Source organism: Bos grunniens, chromosome 14 (assembly GCF_055505025.1).
Source record: "Bos grunniens cultivar Pamir isolate PY7600 chromosome 14, Bosgru_T2T1.0, whole genome shotgun sequence".
NCBI lineage: Eukaryota > Metazoa > Chordata > Mammalia > Artiodactyla > Bovidae > Bos > Bos grunniens.
This window is the reverse complement of record NC_141178.1, coordinates 70976240-70995251: the sequence shown is the minus strand read 5'-3', so window position 1 is coordinate 70995251 and position 19012 is coordinate 70976240. Positions and strand designations below refer to the sequence as shown.

The 19012-nt window shown below is 46.7% G+C and overlaps 1 protein-coding gene across 1 annotated transcript in view; it reads right to left on the bottom strand.

The window, feature by feature from the left end:
* Positions 1 to 19012, bottom strand: part of LOC147359662 (uncharacterized) — a 223481-nt gene that overhangs the window by 196627 nt on the left and 7842 nt on the right. The window contains exons 3-6 of the mRNA XM_086335656.1: positions 17611 to 17686; positions 16905 to 16952; positions 8435 to 8552; positions 1350 to 1443 (exon numbers count right to left, since the gene is read on the bottom strand). Of these exons, the coding sequence (XP_086191782.1) occupies positions 8491 to 8552; positions 16905 to 16952; positions 17611 to 17686 (186 nt within the window). The 3' untranslated portion in view covers positions 1350 to 1443; positions 8435 to 8490. The remainder of the gene's footprint in view (positions 1 to 1349; positions 1444 to 8434; positions 8553 to 16904; positions 16953 to 17610; positions 17687 to 19012) is intronic.

The following is a 19012-nucleotide window of genomic DNA, read 5'->3' as shown; positions in this document are numbered from 1 at the left end:
CCTCTGTCCATGGGATTCTCCTGGCAAGAATACTGGAGTGGGTTGCATGCCCTCCTCCAGCAGATCTTCCTGACCCAGGGATTGAACCCATGTCTCCTGCATTGGCAGGTGGGTTCTTTACCACTAGTGCCATCTGGGAAGCCCATATTGGATTAGGGTGGCCCCTAATGGTGTCCGTATAAGCAAAGGACACAGAGACACACACCGGGACGAGGCCCTATGAAGATTGGGGTGGCGGTTGGAATGATGCAGTTACAAACCAAGGAATTCCAAGCATCTCCAGCAGTCACTGGAAGCTACAAGAGGCAGGGAAGATTCTCCCCTAGAGCTATCGGAGAGAGCACAGCCCTGCTCATTCCTTGATTTGGGGCCTCTGGCCTCCAGAACTGACAGAGAATAAATATCTGTTGATGTAAACCACCTAGTTTGTGGTCCAGCATTAAGGCAGCCCTGGGAAACCAATGGAACACCTTATAAATACTCTCTCCAGTCCCTGCCCTAACCCTGCACAGGCAGGGATCTCACTCTCCAGATGGGAAGCAGAGGACCTTTGGTTCAAGTTCACACAGCCAGTGAGAAGCAGAGCTGAGATCCAACTGAAGTCTGACTCCAGAAAACCAGTGCTTGACACTGGACAGAGCAGGTACCCTCTTTTTTAGAGAATAAGTGCAGAAAAAAAAAAAAAAAGAGGCCTGTGAAGCAACTCCTGAAAGAATGCCTTGCTTCCTTAAAGGCCTTGTGCAGCTCTTCTGTCAGAAAGGGTTTCTGGGAACAAGGAGTGAGGAACTGCTTCTGAGAACCGAGGGGGCTTCCTGGTGGCTCAGTGGTAAAGAATCCACCTGCTAATACAGGAGACACGGATGCGATGTCCAGTTTGGGAAGATCCCACATAAAATTGCACCAGGACAACTAAGCCCATGTCCCAAAACTACTGAGCCTGTGCTCTAGAGCCTGGGAGCAGTCCATGCTCTGCAGCAAGAAAAGCCACTGCAACGAGAAGCCCATGCAGCGCAACTAGAGAAAAGCCGCACAGCAGTGAAGATCCACTGCAACCCAACAGAAAAAAACAGTAACAAACATTAACACAAACCAAGGCAGACAGACGTTTAATTCTGATGTTATAACATACATCTCTCACTGGGGCCACCCCATCTTGTGTGTGTGTGTGTGTGTGTGTGTGTGTGTGTGTATATATATATATGATATGGGTATGCATGTGTACACACATATTTAAAAGGTTTCATAATATGCAATATGCAATATTTATTTTTCTGCTCATCCCAGAGTCCTCTGTAACCCCTAATCCGAATCATTATTATTTCACTTGGCTCAGATGCTAACAAGCTTACCTTCTGAACAGGCCTTCTGGGCAAAAGATCCAAAAATCTTTAACTGGTTGAGGCACAGAACTTGGAACGGCATCTGGCGTGTAATTATTTTTAACTGGAAAAAAAATAGCCCATCCTGTCAGCCTTCCATTTCGAGTGGAGACAAACTGGCCACAAGCACATACATGAAAGGGTGGGCTGGGTGGGCTGCGCGCATCGTCCCTGTGCTAACGCTCTGAGCTTCATCCAGATGAATGCGGTCATTCACGCTCTCCATGGACCGGCTGTCCTCAATGTCCCTCTTGCCCCACGTTTCAAGGGAAACTTGGCCTATTGGCCTATCTGGGCTCCCCAAACCATGGTGAGAGGCTTCATGCGAGTTTTCTGAAGCTTCTATGAAAACAGGGCTTGTTTGTTTTATCATTTAAATTGCAAAGTACATCCCTGGCTGAGGAGAAACACAAACACCACAAGGCTTGGGCTGCCACACACAAGGGAGGAGAAGCCAGAGCCTTCACTGTCCCAGCTGAAAAGTACAAGCCTTGCGCTCTGCAGAGGCTCCTGCTACTCCTCAGTGTTATTATTGTTGTTGTTACCGGGCTTCCCAGGTGGCTCAGTGGTAAAGAACCCGCCTGCCAGTGCAGGAAGCCTGGGTTTGATCCCTGGGTCGGGGAAATGGCAACCCACTCCAATATTCTTGCCTGGAAAATCCCATGGACAAAGGAGCCTGGCGGGCTACAGTCCACGGGTGCGAAAAGGAGTCGGACATGACTGAGCGACTGAGCACACATGTTGTTGTTATCAATAATAATAATGTTTTACCGGGAATCTTACAAGAATCTCTCCCTCGGGAATGCCACATCCACTCTGGACCTCAGTGTCCCTCATCTGCCCAGCAAGGAATTAGACCAACAGTCAGAAGCCCGTGGCCTGAAATCTACTCTGAGAAGGAAGAGCGGGAAAGGCTGGCCCCGCCCACGCTGCTGAAAAGTGTCCAGGTATGAATGGCCGATGAGCACTGGCCCTTCTTAATAAGGGTCTTCCCTTCCAGGAAGTGGATAATCCAAGTAGTGAGAAGATACACCACTGGCCTGATCCTGGATCTAACAGAGTAATTTTCAACATAGATGGAAAAACAAAAAGGGAGCCCATAAATGCCTTCATGTTTCCTGAATTGGTCATCGGGTAGGAAAAACTGGCTCACCATTAAACTAGATGACCTCCAAAGACAGTAAGGAGGCTAGTGACTCAGTTCAACAGATGTGAAAACAAGGCTGGGGGAATGAGGGAGGGGGCTTCGGGCCCAGGCCGGCGGGGGGATGGGGGGGCGGTGATCAAAGGCTTTTCGGAGGGAGTAAGATAGGGGTTTTCAGCTTTCTTCCCCTGCCCCACTGATGCGGCAGAACAAGATGCTCCTTTGGGATTCAACTCAAATAACCCCTAGGATGCACGGTCCAGGGCAGGGCGGGGAATCCACTTTGTGTGCCAGAAAGAAAAGGGAAAGGAAACTTTCCCAGGGAGCTGCCAGCTCCATGCACGGGGCCTGAGGGAGCAGCTCAACCCTGCTGTGCAGCCAGAGCGGCCCCAAATTCTTGGAACAAGGCTCAGTTCAAAGGAGGCAAAGGAGGGTAGGGAACAGGCTGCACAGACTCCTTCTTCCGCCCTGGGAGGCCCGGGGGCCAGGATGGGGCTGGGAGAGGGAAGCCACGGCCTCCAACCTCAGGCCGGCTCGGTCAGGCCTGGGGCTGCCCACATAGGCCACCCCAGAGGGTGGGACAGAGGGGTGGTCAGCTGCTTGGGGGCCGAGGGTATCTAGGACTCAGGTTGGCAGATCCTGGAAAGGAAAAAGGGAGGCCAGCCAGGGGGTGGGAGACAGTCTGTGTGAGTGGAGAAAAGCCCCCTGGTCTGGGGTTCAGGGAATGTGGGTCTAGATGGACAGCTGTAAAACAGACAGATTTTCAAAAACAGATTTTTTTTTTCTTAAGTGGCTCAATGGTAAAAGAAGCTGCCTGCCAATAAGGGAGACGCGGGGGACTCGAGTTCCATCCCTAGGTCGGGAAGATCCCCTGTTGGAGGAAATGGCAACCCACTCCAGTATTCTTGCCTGGAAAATCCCATGGACAGAGGAGCCTGGCGGGCTATAGTCCATGGGGTCACAAAGAGTGGGACACGACCGAGGGACTGAGCACACACACACACACAGGGCTTCTTATTAATGCATTAGCAAGCAGGATGGCATTCAAAGATCTTTCACTACCCGGTGGACTTTTTAGAACTTGTTTCTTATGGACTGAAGAATTAACATGTGCACCTGGTAAAAACTTGCAACAAGATGAGAAGAATCACAGGACCAGTGCTAAGCTTCCCTCCTGCCCGGTAAGCCTCCTGAGAAGCAGCCTCTAGTACCATTTCCAGCTGCATCCTTCCTGACCTAGTCCTTGCGTGTGTGAGAGAGAGGAGAGCTCTCCCTCTTACACATAAACGGTAACAGGGAGGAAACTCCAAGAACAACTCACCATCTAGAGCCTGACCCTGTCACCCATCGAATGACAAATGTGGATAGTTCCCTCCTGACTTGGAAGAGTCCAAACTATGAACCCACCTGCCGTGAGTCATGGGGCACCAGCTGGAGAAGCTAACCAGCAGGCTGGTTTGACTTAAATTCTTGGGAACTTTCAGGTCTGCTGAAGTACACTAGTAACTAACTAATTAACTAGTAAACTAACCTTTACTGAGCATTCCCCAGGGCCAGGTGCTGGGCCAAGCAAGTCACAGGCACCATCTCATCCAACCTTCACAAACACCTCAGGAGGAAAGGACTTGCATTATTATCCCCATCTTAAAGGGTTAAAAAAAAAAAAACTAAGGTCCAAGAAGCAAAGCAACTTGTCCAAAGTCACACAGCTGGTAAATGGTAGGTAGTTGTTGTTTACTCATTAGCTCGTGTCTGACTCTTTTGCAACCCTAAGGAGGGTAGGCCAGCAGGCTCCTCTAATACTGGAGTGTGTTGCCATTTCCTTCTCCAAGGGATCTTTCTGACCCAGGGATGGAACCCCAGTCTCCTGTGTCTCCTGCATCAGCAGGCAGATTCTCTACCACTGAGCCACGAGGGAAGCCCAAATGGTAGGTAAGTAGGATGCAAACGCCCTTCTCTCCTTTTCATCATTTGAGGGGACACGTACGCTGGGGGGAGAGGAAGAGAGCAGGCCACGTGACATAGGTATGTATCTTCAGCAAGGATGGCTGACTGCAAGGAACACGCAACCAGCCAAACGTGTAAAAGGCAGGACCTAAACCCTTTGGCTTTGCATCCAAGCCCCAAGCTTTTGAGCATCGCTAAAGCAGCCTGAAAACAGAATATGGTAGCGCCCTTCTCAGCAGTCAGATTTACATTAGCTAGTTTTACCCTCCAGCAAGCTTTTAATGTAGGTGTCATCATCTATCCTTTACTGATGAGAAATCAAGGCTGATGGAAGCTGAGGGACCTTCCTAAGTTCTCTTAGGTGAGACTGACAATGATTGGTCATCAGGCTCAGGCCAGAAGTCTTTCACCCAACCACAGTAAACCTCAGGGCATAACCTTCATGGCAGGCCTACAAAAGCTGCTCCCATCTTTCAAGCAACAAAGGGTGGTATTTAAGGAAAATCCAAAATTGGAATGAGAAGCAATGACCAGCACTAAAGAGCCATTCCCCACCCCCACCCCTACCAAGACCCACATCTGGCTCAGAAACCCAACAAAATGAGAAAGCAACTCCTTCAAAGGGCAACCGTCTGACATCGTTTCAAAGCTGCAATTTGACATCATCTCGTAGCTGCAATTTGGCAAAACCAAATGGGAAAGCAACTTAGATTACCATCAAGAGCCTTAAAAACGCCTAGAACCTTTGACTTCATCATTCAACTTGCATAAATCTATCCTAAAGAAATCCGAAAGATGGAACTAGCTTCACTCGCACAGGTGCACACCGACATACACATACACAAACATGCGTCTCAGCACTAGTTGTGAGGGAAAATTACAGGAAATATTCTTAATCCTCAAAATTACAGGTAAAATTGGGAAAATGACAAAATATCTTTGCAATGGAAATGTTACAACGTTATGTTGCCTGCAAAGTGATACTTAAAAGCCTGCTTTTAACACCATGTGGAAATACTTCTATTACATTAAAGAAAAACCCAATGAAAGTGTCAACATGAAGAGCTCTCACATTTAAAAGAAAAACACACAGAAAAAAGAAAGGAAGTGCAGCTAAACGTGTTAACATTGTTTTCTTCTTTATAGTCTTAACATTTCCCCAGTTTTCTTTAAGACCTAGCATTCCTATAAAAATAAGCGTTATTTAAGAAAAGAGAAAAGCATTATTTGAAAAATACGATGGCCCACGCTCCTGGATACAACAAGCAACAGGTGTAATTTAAGATGGAGAGAATAACTTGTTTTCCTTTTCAGAGTATGCTCCTAACGAAGGACAAGATCCTGCAAAATAAGACAGCCAACACAGAGACTGATGGGGAAGTCCAGTCAAAGGTGTCTCAAGCCCAGAAGAGCCGTGGAGAACAGAGAAGGGTGGTCCAGAAACTGTCTACCTCAAGGCAGGGCCACAGTAACCAGAACCCTGGGGTGCAGAGGGCTGGGAAGGGCCCAAGGGAGCGGCTGGGGTGGGGGTGCGAGGAAGCCCACTGAGAGTTCAAAACACAGCTACTCTCAGGATAAAGCCAAGTGGTTCAAGAAGGAGAAGCAATCTGAAATCCCAAAACAGACAGTGGTCCAGACAGAACACATGGTCATCCACCACTTGGATGTGCAAGGAAGGCCATTTAGAGGCGTGATCGCACACTGTTTACCAGCATTGCGACTTTTAGAATGAATCCTGCAGATAAAGCACAGAAGGCTGAACTCTGGGTGTATATACAGCAGCCTGCTGTCCGTGTCACAGTTTAGTTCAGTGCTGTCCAATAGAAACGATGCAACACATGTAGGTAATTTAAAATTTTATAGTAGCCACGAATAATAAATAAATAAATCACGGAAAGAAAGAAATGAAATTACTTTTAATCAGGTATTTTTACTTAACCTCGCTGGTAAGGAATCCGCCTGCAAAACAGGAGATCCCAGTTTGATTCCTGGGTCAGGAAAATCCACTGAAGAAGGGATAGGACGCCTACTCCAGAATTCTTGGGCTTCCCTGCCGCCTCAGCTGGTAAAGAATCCACCTGCCATGCAGGAGACCTGGGTTCAATCCCTGGGTTGGGAAGATCCCCTGGAGAAGGGAACGGCAACCCACTCCAGTATTCTAGCCTGGAGAATTCCATGGACTATTCCATGGGCTCACAAAGAGTCAGACACGACTAAGCGACTTTCACACACAATATATCTAAATCCTATCATTTCAACATGTCATCAAAAGGAACACTTATGAAAGATATTGTATATTCTCTGTGTTGTACTAAGACTTAGAAATCTGGTGCACATTTGACCCTCTCAGTACATTTCAGTGCAGACTTCTCCACCTTTCAAGTGCTCAGCAACCACACACTGGCTATCATACTGGCTAGCACAGGTCTAGCCATAACTTGAACAAGCCCAAACTCTCTGGCCACTCTAGTCCTACGTTAAAAACAAGGATGGAGTTAATCTGTTTTCTTTCATCGTCAAATGCAGTTCAACAACCTTTCATTGACTGTAAGAGTTAACATATACACAGCCCCTTTCAGATGGTACCAGACAACAATGCTTCCTTTAGTTCCTAAAACATGCTTCAGAAACCAGATGCTCAAAGTGGTTGTCCGCTCAGCTAAAAAAAGTCACACAGCCAGCGTGACCCAGGAGGCAGGCCTCCTGCCTACAAATTCAGTTCACTTTATCTTCACTTACTATTACCACACTAGCAAATGGGTCCCTTCTTCCTTCCCTCCTTTGGGGAATCACAGGCAACTTGTTGAAATTTAATGAGCCATTCTGTGCAGCAACATCTTATTAATTTTTATCAGAGTATAGTTGCTTTACAATGCTGTGTTAGTTTCCACTGTAGAGCAAAGTGAATCGGCTGTACATATACATATATCCCCTCTTTGTTGTATTTCCTTCCCATTTAGGTCACCACAGAGCACTGAGTTCCCTGTGCTCTACAGTAGGTTCTCATTAGTTCTCTATTTTACACATAGTATCAGTGGTGTACACACGTCAACCCCAATCTCCCAATTTGTCCCCTCCCTTCCCCCGACTTCCGGCAAGGAGATCAAACCAGTCAATACTAAAGGAAATTAACTCTGATTATTCATTGAATGGTCTGTTGCTAAAGCTGAAGCTCCAACACACTGGTCACCTGATGCGAAGAGCCGACTCATTGGAAAAAACCCTGATGCTGGGCAAGATTAAGGGCAGGAGAAGTGGGCAGCAGAGGATGGGATGGTTAGATAGCATCACTGACTCAACAGAATAAATTTACGCAAACTTCAGGAGATAGTGGAGGACAGAGGAGGCTGGTGTGCTACAATCCATGAAGTCAAACACAACTCAGCAACTTAACAACAACAACTCCTTCCCCACTCCACCCTCATTATCCATACATTTGTTCTCTACATCTGTGTCTCTATTTCTGCTTTGCATATAAGTTCATCTGTATCATGTTTCTAGATACCACATATAAACGATACTACACGACACTTGTTTTTCTCTTTCTGATCTACTTCACTCTGTATGACAGTTTCTAGGTCCATCCATGTCTCTGTGTGACAGCTTTTAGAGACCCGATCATGCACCCTTCTCTGCTTCCTCGGCAGAGGAATATCTAAAAATCTAAAACAAGTAACAACTGGAGGATGCATTCATCCTTGAGAAGCATAATTCATGACCCCAGCAATGAAAACCACTATCTGCTGGGTGGGGTGTGACTTTACAGCTATCTGCTGTAAAGGCTGTAAAGGCTGTAAAGGCTGTGAGGCAGAGTGTTTGCCTGGGTCGCCTGACCTACTACAGTAAATGGAATGAGCCTGCCAGTAATCCTCTCGTGCTGATTAAGTCCCAAGCACAGAGCAAAGACAGAAGATGACCTAAGGGCCATCTGTCATCTGCTCCCATCTCTGCCACTTCAGCTTACCTTGGGGGGCTTCCCTCCACTGCTCTGTGATCCTGAGGGCCAGGCAGTAGGATCCATTAGTAAACTTCTCTCAGAGCACCCAAGCTCTTCCTCATTTCACAATCAATGTCCTGGAGCCCTGAGGGAGAGACGAATTCAACAGGCAGGAGAGCAAACCAGTTAGACCCCTCAGATCCTGAAAGCAGGTTGCCTGGCTTCAAATCCTGGTTCTGGTCCTGCAACTTAGTGGCTGTTCCCTTGGAGAGCCACATCCCTTTCTGCCTCAGTTTTCCCATCTGTAAAATGGGGAGATTAATACTGACAGCATACACTGTTGTAAGGATTAAATACACAGATTAGATATAGAGGCAGAATACTCTCTGAGGCCAGCCCATGGGCAGAGCTATTTACTTGAGAGCCAACAAGAGTGTGCAGATCAGAGAACGAAGGAAGGAAGTGATGATTGTCATGGACTAGACTCCAAAGCTGGAAATTTAAGAAGCAAAGCAACACATATCAGTGGGCTTTTCAAACTGGAAAGTATGCAACATCTTCCATCACTCAGCCCACATTTCATGAACCAACCCCTGGAGGCCAGAGACCCAGTACTCCTGTGCCTATTCGGGGCTCACAGGCCAACTGGATACTGATAATCAGATCTTCAGTTCAGTTCAGTTCAGTCGCTCAGTTGTTTCCGACTCTTTGCAACCCCATGAACCGCAGCACACCAGGCCTCCCTGTCCACCACCAACTGCCGGCATCTACCCAAACCCATGTCCATTGAGTCGGTGATGCCAACCAACCATCTCATCCTCTGCCCTTCTCCTCCCGCCCTCAATCTTTCCCAGCATCAGGGTCTTTTCAAATGAGTCAGCTCTTCACATCAGGTGGCCAAAGTACTGGAGCTTCAGCTTCAACATCAGTCCTTCCAATGAACACCCAGGACTTATCTCCTTTAGGATGGACTGGTTGGATCTCCTTGCAGTCCAAGGGACTCTCAAGAGTCTTTTCCACCACCACAGTTCAAAAGCATCAATTCCTGGGCGCTCAGCTTTCTTTATAGTCCAACTCTCACATCCATACATGACTACTGGAAAAACCATAGCCTTGACGAGACAGACCTTTGTTGACAAAGTAGTGTCTCTGCTTTTTAATATGCTGTCTAAAAAAAAGAGAGAGAGAGAGAGACATTACTTTGTCAACAATCAGATCTTACCAAGCACCTAATATACACAGTGCTGGAGGAAGCCGCTAATATACAAAATCTTGTTCAATGCTCACAATAAAGTATCTAGTTGGTAGTACTAACTGCTTCATTTTACAGATGAGGATCCTAAGACTCAAGATGGGGAGATCTGAGACTTCTGAAAGCAGACATATCTCAGGCCGCTGCTCTACAAAAGAGAATACTGTGCTCTTATCCATTAAGCTGTTTTTCTATGCTTCTCAGGCAGGTGAGCGATTATTTGTGGCTTTGGGTGGCCTCTGCTACGGAGTATCAGAATGATTCAAAATGCCAGGCAGAGGGCCCCAGGTGTAAAAAAGCTCAGGCTCCGGGTCTCAGCCATAAATGAATGAATAAATCTTGCTGATGAAGCAAGTCCCTCTCCTGGAAGAGGGACTTGCCCGCCCTGCTCCCATGATTTAGGCTGGGCAAGGTAGGCAGCAGCGGAGGGATGAAGTATAGTATTTTCCTCCTGGGGGCTTCCAAGCCAGGAGAAGCCTCTCCGGGGAGCCTATTCTCTTCCGCTGCCGTTGGTTTATCTGTCAGTTTATCTGTTTTGGAAAGGATTATCCTGGCTGGGCGTATCTAAACTGAGGGCTATTGTAAACACTGGAGGAGGTGCCTGACATTCCTACATTCCACGCATAAGAGCTTGGTAAGTATGGATGGAAAAGAGGGGGAAATCCCACCTGGGGAGGTCAAGATCACCTGAGGGAGAGCAGGGACCCAGCTGGACCTGGAACTTGCCTGGAGTCCTGGTCCACCTGGATGGGACCAAGAGTTGTTTCAGGACCCTTCTGGGCAGCAGTTTCTACCCCAGCATCAGCCTGGGGCAGGTATAAGAGACCCTGAACCGCCCACGAGCAACAATGCTAACAGCAGGGGGGCTTATTCAGTGTTTGTTATCACTCCAGCCCAGATGAGTTCATCAAGTTTTGTGTACCATCTCATTTAAACTTTAAACTACTGTGGATCTTTTCAACTCAGTTCCCAGCTGAGGAATCAGGCAGAGGGAAGTTAAGTTCTCTGCACGATGAACTCAGTAACACAATGAGGCCAAGGCGAGAGTGAACCTGCAGCCACTCCATTCCAGGAACCACGTTCCTCACCATCACACCAATAGCATTTCTTTTTAGATCATGATGAGGGTCAATAGTCCGTGGCCAAAGGCATCTCTTCCGATTTTGAAAGTCTATGATCCCAGGAAAATCCAAAAGCTACTGTCTGCACCTCATACCAAAAGCACAAGCAACAAAAGAAAAACTAAATAAATCAGAGTTCACCAAAATTTAAAACCCCTCTGCATCAAAGGACATCTTCAAAAGAGTGAAAAAACAACCCATTGAACAAGAGGAAATATTTGCAAATCATCTAAAAACAGATTCATATCCAGAAAATAGGAAGAGCTCAACAACAACCAAAAAAATACATTTCTCCAAAGAAGATAATACAACAGGCCAATAAGCATATAAAGAGGCTCAACGTCACTAGTCACTAAGGAAATGCCAATCACTACCACTAGGAAATACTACTTACATACTTTCAGGATGGTTATTATAAATTTTTTTAAAAGAACATAACAAGTCTTATCAAGGATGTGGAGATTTGGGAACCCTTGCTCACGGCTGGTGGAGATATAAAAGGATGCAGCTACTATAGAAACGGTATAATCTCATAATCCCCAATTCACAGGTCAGCTGTCAGACTAAAATGCAAAGATCATTTGTATTCATTCACTCAGCCAATGATCCTTGGGCTGGACACTGGGGAAAATGGAAGACAATAAAGTGAACAAAAATCCCTTGAGGCTTATTTTCTACTGGGGGCTACGGAAAGCAGGCAAGACAGATAACTCAGACTGGACTTTACACCATGGCAGGTAGTAAACAGGGAAACGAAACAGCTCAGAGGACCGCGCCGTGTTGGCTGGATGAGTGACAGTGAAGGTGGAGAAGCCACAGGGAAAGTGTCATGGATGGTGGGGGGTGGGAGGGGCAGACTGTTGTAGGTCCCAGAGCTGGACCAGGTCACAGTGCAGGCATGGGCTCATCCGAAGGGAGCCCAAGGCTTAGCGGAGGGTTCTGAACAGGACTTACATGATCTGACCTAAGTTTCACCAAGACAATTCTGCTGCGGGAAGAACTTAGGGAACCACGGAGAGCCACACCAATGATCATTTATAATGACATGATCTCCCCAGGAAAGCACAGATTGACACTGCAAGGTAAAAAAAAAAAACAAAAAACTGGGCAAACTCAGGGGCTTTCTGTGTATTCACTCATTTAATCCTCTTAACCATCCCAGAACAGCAAGGCGGTTATTCCCATTTGACAGACAAAGAAACTGAGGCACAGAGATGTGAAGGCTATGCAGCTCTCTAGTGACTAAGCTGAGGTTCCAACCAGACAGTCTGCAGTCAGAGTTTGAGAAGACAGAATCACCCATGCTGTCTGAAGCTTACATTATGATAATGAGCAGAGCAAGAGAAGAGAGTGCTGGTCTGGGTACCTAATAGTTTTCCTTCCCATCGGAGCTTCTCTGTCAATCTATTCACCCCATCCTCCCACCCCTACTCTTGCTCAACACCACCAATTTCTAGGTATAATTAAAATGGGTGTACGGCACAGAAAAAATAAAACCTGGAACCCCTTTTACTGTAACTCACATCACCTAGGACAACTGCTAGTTTCACTTTCCCATTTTCTCTCTGAATCTCTATCCAGAGATCGTCTAATGTTGCACCAGCGATGAGGAGTTACCATAGCTAAAATTTGCAGTCAAAACTGCCTACCCTGTTGAGGTATGAATAACAGGGAATGGGAAAGTGGGGCTGGAAATAAAGACAAACTTCCTCTAGGGAAAAGAATTCATATTTATACTTCCTGGGTATAGAGTTAATAGATAAAGAGATTGGTTAATGGATTAGTTCCAAATCCAGGCTTTGCATGCTGACCTGGGTTCCAACCTACCTTTTAACAGCTGTGTGAACCTGGGCAAGTCAATTGATGCCTCTGAGCCTCAGTTTGTCCCATCTGAAAAATGGGGTTGATGATGGTTCCTATTCCATAAGGAGTTGCTGAGCATACATGGAATAATGGAAGGAAAGGCCTCAGCGTTGTACCCATCACACAGTAGGCTTTCAGGATGCCAGCTGTTGTTATCAACCATATTATTATTTTTACTACAAATCTTCACAACCCACCAGAGGCAGGAGATAGTGTTCCCACTCAGAAATAAGAAACAGAGACTGCAGCCCTTCTACAATAGGCATACCCATCTCCTCCTGCCATTCACCAATCCCATTGCTGGGCTCACCTCCTCTAGAAGAGGCCTCCCAGACCAGCCGGACCTCAGTCATCCTGTCCTTGTGGGCCTATTTAAGGCATCTGCCATCTGAAGCCAAACCTGTTCCTCAGCTACTTCAACCCCCGAGCACCAGCATCACTCTGTCCACTTCTGAGAACCAGACTTCACCCTGGTGTTGTCGCCATGCACAAAAAGCATACGTCTGTTTTCCTGCACTGGACTGGGAGGTGGGGGTTCTTAGAGGGATCCCCAAATGTAGCTGCAAGTTCAGCACAGTGCCAGCGAGTCACACGCAGTAAATCCCAGGTGACTGAATGGCCCTGTTCCACTGGGAGTTTTCTGTGTAATTAGTTCAGAGTTATTACATGGATTAATGTGGACAAGTTCTTAACAACAGCATAGAGTCAGGGCTTAATAACTCTATGAAGTCATTTTACTGCAGCTCCTAATAATGCTGAATAAGGACTGTGATGCTACACCATAACTGCACTAACACAGAATCGTCACCGTTGGTGGCTTTGTTCTCGCCCTCTGCATCTCTAAAGGCAAGGATGCATCTACCCAACTATCAAAGCCATGGTTCTTTTTTATTCCCCAAGAGCCTTGGCCAGTTCCAGGTACATATTCAGCTCCTAGAGTTTCCAGATGTGTGTGCTCAGTCACTCAGTAATGTCTGACTCTCGTAAACCCTTTGAACTGTAGCCCAGCAGGCTCCTCTGTCCATGAGATATTTCAGGCAAGAATACTGGCATGGGTTATCATTTCCTCCTCCAGGGGATCTTCCCGACTCAGGGATCGAACCTGCGTCTCCTGCATCTCCTGCACTGACAGACGGATTCTTTACTGCTGAACCACTGGGGAAGCTTAGAGCTCCCAGTCATATCCTTAATGAATTTTGCCTCCATAATGTGAAGAAAGATGACAAGACGAAAACACTGCACAAGATGGGGAGAGGGCTTTGCTTTCTCCTGGATCAGTTTGTTTAAGTAACTTGGCTGTGATGGCTCACCTAAACGAAGAGAAATCTGAAAAGCATGTATTTTCCCCTGATGGAAATCAGCAAAGGCTCACCAACTTCGAGGGCAAACATCAGTGAGCTGGCCGGAAACCACCACTGCCTAATAGCAGCCGACCAACACTTTGGAGCCCAGCAGGATACAAAAGGTCTGGCTTCCTCCACAAAAAAAAAAAAAAAAAAAAAAGGCCAACATGTGTTGAGGGGGCGGAGAGGAAAGGGAAAAAGGAAAAGAGCAGTCAACATCTAGGAAATTATTACTTTTCCGGGACATGCAGCCTATCACAAAAGCAATCAAGGGACTGAAGAAGCAACCCAGAACAGCATTGTGTGCAAACAGCTCTAAGGGGAAGAAAGTGAATCACATGTTCGCAGGAGGCGCTCTGCTGCAGTACATAAGTCAATAAGGGTTTAAGCCCACCAAGCCGAGCCTGCAGCCTGCAAGGCACTGAGGGCACAGCAAAGACCCTGTCGGGTGTGGTGGAACCTGTGCAACGGAACGGGGAGAGCCACAAACAGGGGTTGCAAACTGCTGGCTTGGGGGCCACAGCTGGCCCTCACGTGATTAGTCTGACCTGTGAGGGGTCTTCAAAAATCTAAATTGAAACATTTGAAAATTAGAACTTTCCTTAAAAAAAAAAAAAATCCCTGGCTTCTCTTTCACAAGTAGAAGGTCTGGCAACACTGAATCTCCTCTGTGGCCTGGGGGAAACAGGGAGCTGGGAAGAAGGAGCTGACTCAAAAAGTAGCTGCTGGGTTTGGAGAGGGGACCAGTTGTGCGCTAGTCCGCACACGTCCTCCTGTGCTCCTTGGAGTCCACACAGTACATTTATATCATTTGATCATCTTCCTAAGCAGCTGAGTCTGCAAGCCGTGATGGGAACCCATGGCCGCAACCCAAAACAACGGGATGTGAGCTGTCATAACTCAGGGTGCAGGGAGGGGATGGAGGCGTGCTTCCTGGAGGAGGTGACCCCTAAGCCCAGTCAGAAATTATCAGTAGGATTTTGTTTGGAGACGAAGTGGGGAAAGGAACCGAAACCTGTCCCATTTCCCCAGCTGGATGAAACACGGATGTCAGAACCGAATCCGCACGCCCCCATCCTCTAAACGAATCACATCATTCCAAACCTTCCTCAGGCAGACCCCGCATTCCCCAGCTGCCTCTGATCAGACAAGCCTTCCTTCTGCTTCGAGCAGAGGCAACCATCTGGCAGGAAGCACTCAGCCTGAAGGGCTGGCAAGAGCGGGGTCCTTAGCCCAGATCCATGGATCTATATCCCTCAGCAATTCAATCTATAGAGGGTCTATTATACAGCAGGTACTCGAACTCATAATGGGAAGCTATTAAAAGCTTTTAAGTCGCTGAGTCTCAGGGTCTAGTTTGCCCTTTGGAAAGCCAGGAGGAAGGCAGGCAGGGAAGCAGGGAGACAGCTGGGGCCGGTGGCGGATGCTTGGGGGTGGGGGTGAGCAGTGCATTCTGGAGCCAGTGACGTCAGGTCGGGCTGCTGGACCAAAGTGGAAAGAGCGCATAGTCACAGGTCAAAGGTCCACAACCGCTCAGGTACAGAACGCAAAGGTCATAGGGTGCTGTCTAAGGCGTGGCTGCCAAGACCACCTCCACACGTTGCCAGGACTGATACAGTGATCGCCCCCGTCCTTTGGCATCCCTAAGTATGTGGGGAATGTTTGCAATCCAGAAAGCATGTATGGATTGTCCAGGCAAATGACAGGGAAGAGATACTGCCTGGGGCCACTCTTGAGGCATAGGCAGAAGACAACGGAGGCTCAAGCAAAGGCCAAGGGGAGCCCTCCTACTTCGAGAGCCCCTTCTGGGAGACCATCTCTCTCTACTGACCTCCCCATACTCCCCCGCCCCCCGTGCTCTGAGGGGAGGGCGGCCCTGCAAGGCTGATGAGCAGGACGCCATCCCCACCAGAGGTGTCCTCTGAGTGCCAACCCGGCCGGGTCAGTGTGGCCTTCACCTCACAGGTTTGTTTCTTGGACCAAATGCAATCAATTGTCTGTTTTGAAAGAAGCAACACATGCAAGGACAGGAGTGATCTCTCCTCGAAACCTCTGAGATGACTGGCTGAATGATCCCAAGGCTGCCCTAGCCCCCAATGAATGAATTATGACTTAAGTGGACTATGGGGTAATATCTAGCCCTAATGGCTCACTAGGTAAAGAAGAGCTTGCAATGCAGGACACAGAGGAGACAGGGGTTCGAACCCTGGGTGAGGAAGATCCCCTGGAGGAGGAAATGGCAACCCACTCCAGTATTCTTGCCTAGAGAATTCCATGGATAGAGGAGCCTGACAAGCTGCAGTCCATGGGGTCTCTAGAGTCGGACATGACTTAGTGACTGGACAACAAAGAAGCCTGAATTTACAACCATGAACACACGGCCATGGATGCACCCAGGCTGCTTTCCTTACTATATAGTTTCAAAATGCATACGTGATACATGTGTCTATAGTCTTCCCCTACAAAGCACACCACCCGCCTCGTCCTCTTCTCCCTCCCAGGAGGATGAGAGTGATCCTTTGATCTAGATCCTTCCATTTCTTTTAGACATTCACACCCACCTCTAAGTATCCTTCAATAACACAGAACATGAGCTGTGAATTCTCAAATGTACCAAGGCATGGGGCTGCACGTGTGTTTTCGATTTCACTGCAAGCTGCCAGTTGGTCTTTCAAGTGACCTCACATTCACTAGCTGAGTCAGGGGACCCCAGGCCACACACAGCCTTCCCAAGACTCGAGTCAGACCTCCTATTTCAGGCACATTTTGAAACACGGGGAGAAATGTGCCCCAGAAACAACTCCAGTGCCCTCCCGGTGGAAGATGGGTAAAGAAACAGTGGGATATCCAGAGAACAGGACACTCGTCTGCAATCTAATCCACCGAACGACTGACACAGACAACATGGAAGAGCTCACGTGCATGAGAGAAACCAGACTCAAAAACTGCATTCTGGATGACCGCGCCTATAAGCAAAAGACAAAACTGTGAGGTCAGGAAGCAAATTCGTGGTTGTTAGAAGCTGGGGACCAGGGAGGAGACTGACTACAAAGAAGCAGGAGGGATGTTTGGGGGGTGATGGAGATGTTCCTGAGGTTGATGGTGATGATTCCAAGATGATGTTACAGAGCTGTGTGCCTCTATTGAACTGCCTACCACTACCTACTAAAAAAAAGTAGATTCTACTATCAACAGATCAGACCTCAACACACGCAACTATATTAGGGAGATTCAGAATCTTTTCACATATATTGTCCATTCTGCTTTTTTCTTTCGAGAACTGTTTATTCATATCTTTTACTCACTTTGCTATGAGGCTGTTTGGTTTGTTATTGACTTTGGGGAACTCTTCTTTATCATGAAAGCTTTTTTTTTTTAACTTAGATATTCCTTTTTTCTTTACTATTTTCATCTTTATCAACCTTTTCCTTTGTGCTTTTCTCCTTCTTTGGTTAACTTCCCCAAAATCCTCATACTTCACTCAAATGTAGCATTTCAGTGTGAATCCCTTCATCTCAAACTCTCATCCATATTATTCTATTTCATATTCTTTCATATTCCTTACACTTTGGTGTATGTTTGCTTGTCTCCCCGCTAAGTAATAAGCTCCTTTAGAACTGGTACCGTATCTGTTGTGATCACTGCTGAAGATCCAAAATCTTGAGCAATGTCTGGTACACAACGGCCATCCCACGGATATCTGTTAAATAAATGGAAGTTAAGAAAAAGCTAATATAGATGCATATGACGTATACGGACATATACACACAATGCACACCATACGTAATTGCTCATGACACAGCGCATCATGGACAGCAACAGACACCACAGGTCTCAACAGATAAGAGCGAGTTTGGCTTTGGTACAAATCTCATGAGTTGCAATATTCACCTCAAAGTTTTAAAATACTGAGATGGTATGGTGCAATGTGCTTCCCTGGTGGCTCAGATGGTGAAGAACCTGCCTGCAATGCAAGAGACTGGCTTTGATCCCTGGATCTCAAAGATCCCCTGGAGAAGGGAATGGCAACTCACTCCAGTATTCTTGCCTGGAGAATTCCACGGACAGAAAAGCCGAGTGAGCTTTGGTCCATGGAGTCACAAAGGGTCAGACAAGAGGACTAACACTATACTACACTATGATGCAATAGTCCTAGGACTGGGGATTTATCCCAAAAAATTAAATGAAAAATATAAATATATATATTTATAAAGATTATATTATATTTTATAATTTATTTTGTACTATTTTATCACATAATATATTGGGGTTTTCTTATAATATATTATATAAAAATGCCATGGACAAGGACTTCCCCAGCAGTCCAGTGGTTAGGACTCGGAGCTTCCACTGCAGGAGGCATAGGTCCAGTCCCTGGTCAGGGAACTAAGATCCTGAATCCCACATGCCGCATGACACCTTCATACCCCTCCCAAAAATCACATGGACAAAAGCATATGTAATAATGTTCAGGAATGCTTACAACTTAAAAGTTCAAACATAAACATACATACCATAATTATAACTGTTTTTTTAAAAAACCACAGTAAAGACAAAACAGTGATTGCATTTAACTCAAGAAATAACACTTATCTTTATAGACTTGTCCCCTCAGATGTTTAGAGATAGGCCTTTTTTTTTTAATCTGTACAAAAGATAATTCCAATTTCCCTAATTACAGTTCTGTCCACCCAGGGCCATTTCAGGCATCTCCTTTCTAAGATCCACCCTCTATAGAATTTGTTATCTTTCTAAATGTAAATTTGGGAAGTTGGTCCTCGGCTACAATCCCAGGGTTAGCAGGACCCATTCAGATCACTTCTGCCTGGTCATTAAAGCTGCTCCCCACAAGCACTGAGAAGCCTTTGCATCACCTAGAGAAAGGAGCCCTGGCGCAGCAATGAAGACCCAGCACAGCCAAAATTATTATTTTTTTTTTTAAAGAAAAAGCTAAATCAGCCCAAATCATCTTTCTGTTTAAAACCCTTCCGTGTCTCCCCATTTTACGGTGTACAAGACAGCATCT